Raw genomic sequence first — 11356 nt, 5'->3', positions numbered from 1 at the left:
GCTCTGGGAATTTGGCAGCGCTGGAATTGTCAGCCCTGGTGTTCCTCGGGGCTGGAATTGTCAGCTCTGGAAATTCCTCAGTTCTGGAATTGTCAGCTCTGGGGTTCCTGAGAACTGAAATTGTCACCTCTGGGGTTCACCAGTGCTGGGAATTGTCACCTCTGGGGTTCCTCAGTGCTGGCAATTCCCCAGCTCTGCAGCTCTGAGGGTGAGGAGCTCCTGCCACCTCCATGGTGAGCTCCTGATTCGCTCCAGGCCCTGCCCCAGGAGCAGCTTTCCCACTCCCAGCCACCTGAACTGGTCAAACTGGAGGCCAGCCCGTGTTCCCCTGGCACGGGGATCCATGGCTGGAACTGGGAACATGGCCCTGTCCCTCCCTCCAGGCCAGCTGGCACAGGGGGCACCTCCAGGGGCACCTCCACACCCAGGGCAGAGGAAAACCTCTGCTTTTTTAATGAAAACAGACCCTGGGACAGGAGCCACCTACCTGTGTGACACAGACCCGCAGGCGCTGTCCCCTCCCTGAAGTGCCACGGCAGAGCTGAGGCACAGCCCTGTCCCTGTCCCCAAGGGGACACCAGGGGCTCCTGGCACCATCCCAGCTGCAGGAGGAGCTTTGCAGAGCCCTTGGTTTGCCCGCAGGAGCTGGGGAGGGCATTGCACCCTTATGGGCTGGAAGGGGCACAAATGAAGAGGTGGCTCCTGGCACAGGGACATTTGTGGCCCAGTTCCCTAAATAAAGGGATATTTAGGGAATAGAATCTCCCCCTCTGCATGACCAGCCCTCCTCTCATCCTCCCGGTGCTTTAAATCGTTTAATATCAAACTCACAAAGAGGGGCAGGGCTGACACCGGCTAAAGCTATCCTTAAACACCGATTATTGCCCCCAATTTAGGAACAACACGAACAGTCCCAGAGGTCCCTCAGCCGCACCAGCACCAAGTCCCCGTGCTGTGCGCTGCTCCTGCCATCGCATATGGCCCTGAAAGCGCCCGGAGGGGCCGCTCCGCCCGCAGGATCCCGCTGGGATTCGCAGCCCCGCTCCAGGCTCGGCTCCCGGGAACAGCGCGGGGGTTTTGGGAGCGGGAACAGCGAGATTTGGAAAGGAGGTGGCAGAGCTGGAAGGGAGCTGCTGTTCCCTCGCTGCTTCCCGCAGCCTCCGGGCTGGTTCTGCACACCCAGCCCGGCCCCCGCGGCCCCCGGCCCTCAGCGGGCGGTGGCGAAGCCGATGCGGTTGTGGCGCCGGTCGAATTTGGTGTAGTAGTGACCGATGAAGGTGGCGCCCAGGATCCAGAGGGGACCGGCCGGAGGGGGGATGTCCAGCCCGGAGAAAGCCACCACGCACACGTCCTCGCCGTACTGGGATTGCTGCGGGAAGGGGACCCGCGGGGTGATGGAGGGGACACGGAGAGGGTCCCGGTGTCACCCCCTGCTCGCCCGTGGTGTTCCTTGCTCGGGGATCATGGAATATCCTGAACGAGGATCATCGGGGCCGGCTCCTTCCCCTGCACAGCCAGCCCCAAAAATCCCCAAAAATCCCTCCCTGTGCCTGGGGGTGACCTCCCTGCGCTGCTTTGGGTTTGGCAAAGCCCCCCGGAGGTGCTGGGATTGCTGCAGGGGTGATGGAGGGGACAGGGGGAGGGTCCCGGTGTCGCCGTGCCCCAGCTCCACACCCCCTGGTGCTGCTCCTTCCTCGGGGATCATGGAATATCCTGAACGAGGATCATCGGGACCGGCTCCTTCCCCTACACAGCCAGCCCCAAAAATCCCCAAAAGTCCCACCCTGTGCCTGGGGGTGACCTCCCTGCGCTGCTTTGGGTTTGGCAAAGCCCCAAAGAGGTGCTGAGCGCTGTGGAGAGGATCCCACCGGGGCAGCAGAGGCAGGAGCAGCCACAGGAGCCCCTGCGGGACTGGTTTGGTCAGGGTGGGATGGTGCCCGTGCCAAGGGCTGGGCAGCAGCTCTGGGGCAGGACCGAGCCACGGCAGGGCTCCCACGGCAGGGGGGTGGCCCTTGGCACGGGGGTGGCACCACCTTCCCATGGGAGCTCCAGGTGAGCTGGAGCTGGGGAGCAGCCGCAGCCTCAGCGTCCTGCTGGTGGGTCCCTGCTGCCCAAATTGCCCAGATTTAGGTTTGGTTTAGGCTGGGCTCTGTCCTGGATCAGCTCCTCAGAGTGTGGACAGACACAAACAATGGTGATCTGCAGCTCCACTCGTGCTGACCGCAGGGAAAATGTGGATTTGCCCACTGTGAACTCTTGGTGGCCACTTCCCGCTGTTCTGGGATGAAAAACCTTTCCTGACATCCAAATCCCAGCAAAACCCATCCCTGCTGACCCCAAATCCCCCCCAGGCCACCCAAGGACGCAGGGACAGCTCACCCTGGCTCAGGTGGGCACCTCCACCCACCAGGAGGGTTTAGGGCGAGCAAGGAGCATCATTTTGGGGCTGATTGGGGCTGATTTTGGACACTCACCCGCAGCACGTAGGCCGGGCCGCTGAGGCCATAGACCTTCCCTCCCAGGTGGAAGGAGATGTTGGGCAGCTGAGGCACCTGCTCGCAGTCCACCACGTACTGCAGGGGAGGGGACAGTGCTGGGACAGGGCCGGGCAGCCAGGGGGACACGGGCAGGGGCTGGCTGTCACTCACCTCTCCTTCGGCCACCTCGGTGGCCCCGATGGCTTTCATGAGCACGGACACGGGGCCGGCGGGGCCGGTGATGTAGGAGGCCCCAGTGTCCACAGCCACCGAGCAGCCTTCCCTGCAGAACAGGATCTCAGCCCCTACAGACACCCTGGAGAGGGAGAGGTGGCCTTGAGTGTCCCCTGGTGACACCCAGCGTGCTCCTGGGAGTGTCACATCCATCCCAAATGTCCCCTGGTGACACCAAGGGTGCTCCCGGGAGTGACATGTCCATCCTGAGTGTTCCCTGGTGACACCAGGAGTGTCACTTCCATCCCAAATGTCCCCTGGTGACACTAAGGGTGCTCCTGGGAGTGTCACTTCCATCCCAAATCTCCCGTGGTGACACCACGGATGTTTCTGGAAGTGTCACTTCCATCCCAAATGCCCCCTTGTGACATCAAGAGTGCTCCCAGGAGTGACACTTCCATCCCAAATCTCCTGTGGTGACTCCCTGGGAGTGACACATCCAACCCAAACATCCCTGGTGACACCCTTGATGCTCCTGGGAGTGTCACACCCATCCTGAGTGTCCCCTGGTGACACCAGGAATGTCACATCCCACCCCAGCCAGGCACGTGCCGCTCCCGGCTTTTCCAACGTGGGATCTGAGCTCCATCATTTGCAGGGCTGATTTTTTTGGGTTTTTTTGGTTAAACAGAGCGGGATTGTTTCAGCTCCTCCCGCAGGACTGACGGGGGTTAAACTCTTCCAACTGCAGCTCCCGGGTGGAATCTCAGCCCACGGTGCCACCCCCTCTGCATTCCCAGCTGCTCCTGGCTCCTTGCTGAGCCTGGAGGAGCTGGAGGGGCCCACCCCTCTCCTCCCCAGATTGGGAAAAACACTGAGGGAAAACATCCCTGAAATCCCCGAAATCCCCAAAATCCCACCCTCACAGAGCCGCGGGATGCAGCCCTGGACCTGCCAGTGCTGGGCTAATGTTGGGTTCGATGATCCCAAAGGCCTTTCCCACCTCAAATCCCGGGATTTGGGGTTCCCGGGCCATGCAGGGCTGTCCCTGCCCTCACCCCTTCATGCGGATCTGCCAGAAGCCACTCCTGCTGACGTTCAGGTAGTGGAAGTCGCCGGTGTAATGGGCTGGGTCGCTGCCTCCCAGGATGATTTCCCCACCGGGCTTCAGGGGAGCATTCCTGTGCCAAACACAGCGGCAGGGATTCCCCTTTCCCCAAAAATCCCAGCCCAGGGGGAGTGATTCCCCTTCCCCCAGAAATCCCACCCGAGCAGGGAGTGATTCCCCTTTCCCCCAAAATCCCAGCCCTACAGGAGCAATTCCCCATTCCCCAAAAATCCTAGCCAGGAAGGGAGTGATTCCCCTTTCCCCAAAAATCCCATCCCAGAGAGGATGATTGCTCTTTTCCCAAAAATCCCAGCTCTGTCATAGAGCAATTCCCCATTCCCCAAAAATCCCACCCAGGCAGGGATCGATTCCCCTTTTCCCAAAAATCCCACAGCCATGAGGCTCTGCTGGCCCTGTCAGCAGCAGGGACAGCGAGGTGACACATGCTCCAGGTGGGTGTGGTGGCTCCTGAGTGGGGGCAGAACCCGGGCAGGACATCCTGGGGCTGGCAGAGGGACCAGGGGACACCGGGGACACAGGGGGCTGGCAGTGGGTGGCCTCGAGGGCGCTCGCGCTTTGGGTCTTCTTACTTGGAGGCGCTGCAAAGAGAGGGATGCTCCATGGAGTGCCAGGGCCAGCAGTGTCCCCAGGGAGCCCAGGGGACACAGGTGACACACAGAGGCCCGGGGGATCCTCCATTCCATCCCTCCCCATCTCCTCCAGAATTCCCTCATCTCCCTCCATCCCTATTGCTTCCAGAATCCTCCATTCCTTCCCTCCCATCTCCTCCAGGAGCCTCCATCTCCTTCGCACCCTCCCATTCCATCTCTCCCAGGGATCCTCCATTCCATCCCACCCCATCTTTCTTCTCCAGGATCCCCCATTTCCTTCTCATCCTCCCAGTCCAGCTTGTCCGGGATCCTCCATTCCATCCCACCCCATCTCCTCCAGGATCCTCCAACTCCCTCCATCCCATCTCCTTCAGGATCCTCCATTCCTTCCCTCCCATCTCCTCCAGGAGCCTCCATTTCCTTCCCAGTGTCCCAGTCCATCTCCTCCAGGATCCCCATCTCCCTCCATCCCCATTTCTTCCAGGATCATCCATTCCATCCCCTCCCATCATCACCAGGATCCTCCACCCCTTCCCTTCCCTTCCCTTCCCTTCCCTTCCCTTCCCTTCCCTTCCCTTCCCTTCCCTTCCCTTCCCTTCCCTTCCCTTCCCTTCCCTTCCCTTCCCTTCCCTTCCCTTCCCTTCCCTTCCCTTCCCTTCCCTTCCCTTCCCTTCCCTTCCCTTCCCTTCCCTTCCCTTCCCTTCCCTTCCCTTCCCTTCCCTTCCCTTCCCCCCCATCCCCATCCCCATCCCCATCCCCATCTCTCTGACCCACAAACCCCTCCCCACCGTGCCCGTGACCGCCCCAACCCTGAGCCCGTTTTGGGGGTGTCCCCGTGCCCCTCAGCCCCACCGGCTGTAGTAGACGGAGAACGCGTCCTCCTGGAGGATCTGCTGTGCCAGGATGCGGTCGAAGACGGGCGTGATGCCATCGATGGCCTGGCTGGGGTAGCCCATGCCCAGCACGCCGTCGAACCTGGCGAAGATGAAGGGGAAGGCGGGCAGCGCCGTGGCCTCGGCGAACACCTGGATGATCGGGATGTCCGACACCTGTGGGAGGGCATGGGGGGGATTTTTGGGGCGCTGGGAGGGCTGGAACCCTAAAAAACCCCAGACGTGTTCTGGCTGAGCCGGCGGCTCTGGGTGTGTGGATTTAGGGGGGTTCTGTGGGTTCCAGGTGTGTGGATTTTGGGGATTTTAGGTATGTGGAATTCAGGGGTTCTGTGGGTTCAAGGTGTGTGGATTTTGGGGATTCTGTGAGTTTGGGATTCTGTGGGTTCCAGGTGTGTGGAATTTGGGGGTTCTGTGGGTTTTGGGGACTCTATGGATTTTAGGTGTATGGAATTTGGGGATTCTGTGGGTTCCTGGGTGTGGATTTTAGGGGTTCTGTGGGTCTGGGATTCTGTAGGTTCCATGTGTGTGGATTTGGGGGCTCTGTGGGTTTGGGATTCTGTGGGTTCCAGGTGTGTGGATTTGGGGGATCTGTGGGTTCCAGTGTGTGGATTTTAGAGGTTCTGTGGGTTTGGGATTCTGTGGGTTCCAGGTGTGTGGATTTTGGGGGCTCTGTGGGTTCCAGGTGTGTGGATTTTGGGGGCTCTGTGGGTTCCCAGGGCTCACCATGACGATGTCCTGGCTGAGGACGCCTTTGACGCTGCCGGTGCCGTAGCGGATGGCGAAGCCGGTGCCGTTGGCGATGTAGGTGCGTGACTTGGAGGAGTCATAGCGGCTGTGGGACACTGGGGACAGGGAGCAGGGACATCCCAGAGGGGCACAGAGCACCTCTGTCCCCCAAAACCCCCTGGGGGGGTGAGTAAAGGGCCCATCCCACCTCAATGCCAGGACACCAACAGAGAGACCCCCCCCATGTTAAAATCCATCAGCAACGAGACACCCCAACCCTGTCTGAGCAGCTCTGAGGTTTTGGGGGGTCACCCCCAGCCCCGTCCGTGCCCCCCCCTACTCACCACAGGCGCTGTAGAGTGGGGAGCACTTGTAGGATGGCACCCACAGGTTGGCCGAGCCCGTGTCAAACACCACCTTGAAGGTCTGCGCGGGGGTCCCGATGCTGATCTCGCCAAAATATTGGGTCTGGGGGGGGGGGGGACGGGGACGGGGAGCACCCCATGGCTCACACCGAGCCCAGCTGCAGGGGGACACGGCGGTGACAAACCCGCCCCTGGGCAGGGCCACACTCACATCCAGGTAGTTGGTGAGCAGGGTGGCGGCTGTCCCGTTGCGGGGACCGTCCCCTCCTCCGCGCGTGGCCCGGCGCAGCTCCGGGAACACCTCCCGCACCTTCACCCCCATCTCCTGCAGCGTCTGGCGGATGGAGGGCATCCTCCGCAGGGCGATCCTGGGGGGCGGCACAGAGCTGGGGGGCACCGGGGGATCCCCCCCGGCCCCTCCGGCAGCTTCCAGCTCCAGCCCGGCGGCTCTAGATGGCAGCAGCTCCCCGCCGCTCCCGCCGCAAGCTGGGGACCCCCAGGTGGGTTGGGGACACCCCCGGACCCCGAGCCCGGCCTCAGACTCGGTTATTTGGGATTCGGGGTGCTCCTAAATTAAGTTAGGAAAGACCCCCGCGCTCGTGGAGTCCCACCGTGAGCATGCGGTGCTCGAGGAAGAGGAGTGAGGAGGAAGAGAAGAGGAAAAGGAAGAGGATGAGGAGGAAGGGCGTGAAGCAGCAGAGCCCCTCACCGTCCTCAGCAGACCCCGGGAATAAAAGGGGGGACAGCCCCGTGAGGGCCACACGAGCTCCGGCTACCTCTGCAAAGCCTGGGCTGGCGAGGGGACAAAAGTGGCGCCCCAGGTGACGGCCAGGAGCAGCAGGCAGCGCCGCAGGCTCCTGCTGGGTGCCACCGCCATCGTGTCCCCCGCTGTCCCCTCCCTGCCGGCGGCGCAGTCCCGTCCCTTCCCGCAGGGCTGGAAGCTTTTATAGCCCGGGATCCTCCATCCCTGCGGGATTCTCCTCCCCTGGCAGGGGCAGGGCTGGGAATGGCGTGGAGAGCACCGGGAATGGCATGGATAGAACTGGACAGACTGGGAATGGCATGGATGGCACTGGGCAGGGTGGGAATGGCATGGAGAGCACTGGGAATGGCATGGATGGAACTGGGCAGACTGGGAATGGCATGGATGGCACTGGGCAAACTGGGAATGGCATGGATGGACCTGGGCAGGGTGGGAATGACATGGATAGAACTGGGCAGACTGGGAATGGCATGGATGGCACTGGGCAAACTGGGAATGGCATGGATGGCACTGGGCAGACTGGGAATGGCATGGATGGCACTGGGCAGGCTGGGAATGGCATGGAGAGCACTGGGAATGGCATGGATGGCACTGGGCAGACTGGGAATGGCATGGATGGAACTGGGCAGGGTGGGAATGCCATGGAGAACACCGGGCAGGTGGTTGGGACAGTCCCCACGGAGGGTGGCAGGGCCAGGATGCCCCCTGTGCCCCGTGCCAAGGGGAGCTGTGGATATTTGAGAGATGGATCCCACATCCCATGGGGCTGATTGCTCCTGAATTGCTCCACTCTCCAGCACAGCATGTGAAGGGCACAAATCCCTGCTGGTGCCACCTGGGAGACCTGATGGGGGGTGCTGGGTGGTGGCACAGATCTGGGTGACATCCTGGCCAAGGAGATGTCCCCAGACTCCAGCTGCAGATGGGATTTTCCCCCAGGGGAATGGGAATGGCAAAGGACACTCAGCCCTGCTGGCCATGGAGACACCGAGTGAGGACCCCCCCAGCCCCCTCTGCCCTTTGGGGGGTGCTCTGGGGAACCCCCCCAGCCCCAGCTCTGGAGCTCCGAGCAGGGAACAGCCAAACTCATCCCAGCTGCTCCTTACGGGGCCGGATCCTGGTGTTTGGGGTGGGAGACGCTGCTCAAAACCCTCAGGGGCTTCCAGCTGCACCCCTGGCCCCCCTGCAGGCTGCTGTGCCTCCCTGGCAGTGCCCAGCCCGGGGTGGGGGTGCTGCATCAGCGCCGCCGCTCCCAGGGTCTCCTGACCTCGGGAATCTCAGAGGGAAATTACCCCAAAGGCAATAAAAATGTTCTTGGAAGAACCCTGAGGACGCACTCCCCCCCACCCCCAGCCCAGCCCCACGATCACCTTCCTGCTTATGGGATTTGTTCTTGGAAGAGCCCTGAGGACACATTTCCCCCCAGCCCAGCCCCACAATCACCCTCCTGTTTATGGGATTTGCTCAGGGCCCTGCTGTCACCCCAGTCCAAGGCACACCCCACAAACTCCAAACAACTTTCTCCCCAAAGCTGGCCGTTTACCGCCTCATTCCCTGTGGGATTTTGGCTGCCAGGGCACTGCTGACCCCGGCAGGCCCCAGGGCTCAGCCCCACGGGGCTCTGCCCCCATCCCTGACGTCTTTTCCCACGCAGGACCCGTGTCCCTGCGTCACTCCGGGCAGCCTCGTGGCCGGCGCAGGTTGCGGGGACGGAGCAGGGTCAGGAGCTGAGAGGCTCTGGCCGGGAGCCCACGGCTGTAAATCCCTGCCCGGGCATCCCACGGGCTCTGCCAAGCTCCATTCCCCACAGGAAAAGCCACGGGTGCAGCAGGACTTCAAAGGAAAAGGGGTCCCCGTTGGTGGGGATCTGAATTTCCAGCCCCTTCTGGTCCAGAGCAGCCACATCTGTGGGATTCCTTGAGGATTTGGGGCTTCAAAAGGAAAAGGGGTCCCCGTTGGTGGGGATCTGAATTTCCAGCCCCTTCTGGTCCAGAGCAGCCACATTTGTGGGATCCCTGGGGATTTGGGGCTTCAAAAAGAAAAGGGGTCCCCATTCATGGGGATCTGAATTTCCAGCCCCTTCTGGTCCAGGGCAGCCACATTTGTGGGATCCCTGAGGATTTGGGGTATTCTGGGCATGGCCACATCTGTGGGATCCCTGGAGATTTGGGGCTTCAAAAGAAAAAGGGGCCCCATTCATGGGGATCTGAATTTCCAGCCCCTTCTGGTCCAGGGCAGCAACATCTGTGAGATCCCTGAGGATTTGGGGTATCCTGGGCATGGCTTTGTCCCAGCAGGCACAGCTGGACCCCTCTCCAGGGTGGGATGAGCTGGGAAGGGCAGTGGGATGGGGGAACCAGAGGGGCACAACCCTTCCCTGCCACTTCGGTGGCCCCAAAACGCCCTTGGATGGGAAATGGAGGGAAAATGGGCAAAGTGACTTCCCCAAATCCATCAGAGAGCCAAGGGCTGATGCTCTGAGGCGGCCACCGGGGTGGCTGTCCCAGCTCCAGGGCTCTGGGATGTCCCCAGCATGGGACACTTTTCCAGTGCTGGGAAAACCCCCTCAAGGAATTTCCCAGTCCCCTGTGCTGTGATGGAAAAGGCTTAAAAAAACCTGGAAAAGTGTTTTTGGGGGTGTCAGAGGGACAGGGACATGGGAGGCAAGGGGACAGGGACATCAGACAGGTCTGGGACAGTGCTGGGTTCACTCCCAGCCCTTCAGATGCACAGGGAAGATCCTGAACTCTTCCCATGCAGCCCCAAAATGTCTCCCTTAAGTGGAATTTTCAAGCAGAGGAGGTTTCAGAGCTTCAGGGAAAGGCAGGAATCCCTCACTGGATCCATGTGGGGAACCTTGCTCCAAAATCCCGGGGTTTTATCCAATTATGGATCCCATCAGGAGCAGCTCCTCTGGAAATAGCAGGGAATTTTCCAGTTATTTTCCTGTCTGTTTTTCAGGGAGAATGGAAGGAAAACATTTCCCAGAGAGGAACAATCGCCTTCCCCATGGATAAATTCCTTCTTCTCTCCTGCTAGGCTGTGTGGGTGCTTTCCTTAAAATAAAATCCAAATTCTTTAGCTCTTTACACTCCAAACAAAATCATTGTGAAGTTTGGCCAAACAGCTTTGATTTCCTGAGGGATTTTTTTTGCAGCAGCAGCAGCACAGAAAAATGGAGGTGAATTTCTGCTCTTCCCTCACATTTTCCACACTTTTCTAATCCAGTATTTTGCTGCCGGTGAAAGCACACGAGGCTTGTGAGGATCCTCATTCCGGGTGACCAAAAAGCTCCAGGGTAAAAGCAACTTTTGGGAAGGGCTTAGGGGAGGCTCTGGATGGCACCGGCACCGGGGGAATTCGGGGATTGACGTCAGGGCAAACCCGGAGCTGGTTCTTGAAACCAAAACCCTGCCAGAGAGAGGATTTACTGAGCTGGAGGGGGGAACATTCCTGGGAAAATCCTTCGGGAGAGGAGCTCTGGGGAGGGAGCTCCCAGCCCTGGAAAAGCTGTGGGGGACGGGGACAGCCCCAAAATGGGGTCAGGTTTTGGGGGTCACAGGCACGGAGGGGATGGGTTTGTGGGTTGGAGAGATGGGGACGGGGTGGGAGGAAGGGAAGGGGTGGAGGATCCTGGAGGAGATGGGGAGGGATGGAAGGAAGGGAAGATCCTGGAGAAGCTGGACCGGGAGGGTGGGAAGGAGATGGAGGATCCTGGACTGGCTGGGATGGGAAGGAATGGAGGATCCTGGAGGAGATGGGGAGGGATGGAATGGAGGATCCTGGAGGACATGGGGAGGGATGGAATGGAGGATCCTGGGGAAGATGGGGAGGGATGGAATGGAGAAAGTGTCTGGGTGGGGTTTGGAGCAACCTGGGGTAAGGGAAGGTGTCCCATGGCAGGGAGTGGGATGGGATGGGATGGGATGGGATGGGATGGGATGGGATGGGATGGGATGGGATGGGTGTGAAGATCCTTAAAACCCTAAATCATTCCATGATTCCGGGGTTCCTCAAAAGCTGTGGAGAACGGCACGTTTCTGTTTTCTTGGCAGTTTTCTGTTCCCCTTGGGATGCCTTTTGCACTGTGCCTGGAATTCTGGGCTTTCTCTTTTAAAAACCCAAACCCTAACCCCAGCTGTAACCATAACCCTGACCCTAGGCAGTAAACCCAGCCTAGGACTAAGGCTGATTCCAGGGAAAAAGCTGTGGAGGAACCCCCCAGCCACAGGAATGTCC

The 11356-nt window shown here is 60.3% G+C and overlaps 1 protein-coding gene across 1 annotated transcript; it reads right to left on the bottom strand.

Annotated features, from left to right (window-relative positions):
* Positions 1-1207: 1207 nt before the first annotated feature.
* On the bottom strand, positions 1208-7336 carry REN (renin). The gene is made up of 10 exons (XM_071450035.1): positions 7131-7336; positions 6566-6722; positions 6334-6457; positions 5987-6105; positions 5223-5419; positions 4350-4358; positions 3710-3832; positions 2649-2793; positions 2475-2573; positions 1208-1369 (listed from the first exon to the last, which is right to left on the bottom strand). Exons 1-10 carry the CDS (start codon positions 7229-7231, stop codon positions 1208-1210), a joined length of 1236 nt encoding a protein of 411 aa, XP_071306136.1. The 5' UTR covers positions 7232-7336.
* Positions 7337-11356: the final 4020 nt, after the last annotated feature.

This window comes from Agelaius tricolor, unplaced genomic scaffold (assembly GCF_023055355.1).
Source record: "Agelaius tricolor isolate 1412-34295 unplaced genomic scaffold, bAgeTri1.0.p SCAF_30, whole genome shotgun sequence".
NCBI classification, from domain to species: Eukaryota; Metazoa; Chordata; class Aves; order Passeriformes; family Icteridae; genus Agelaius; species Agelaius tricolor.
The sequence above is the reverse complement of the archived record's forward strand: the minus strand, read 5'-3'. Positions and strand labels throughout refer to the sequence as shown.

What these genes read in the sequence shown, in the direction of transcription:
- REN (XM_071450035.1), bottom strand. Translation starts at nt 7,231, where the DNA reads ATGGCGGTGGCACCCAGCAGGAGCCTGCGGCGCTGCCTGCTGCTCCTG. An exon ending in CCAGCCCAGGCTTTGCAGAG is followed by an intron (nt 6,723 to 7,130) that starts GTAGCCGGAGCT and finishes GCCGCCCCCCAG; the next exon opens with GATCGCCCTGCGGAGGATGC. An exon ending in TCAGCCAGGACATCGTCATG is followed by an intron (nt 5,420 to 5,986) that starts GTGAGCCCTGGG and finishes GCCCTCCCACAG; the next exon opens with GTGTCGGACATCCCGATCAT.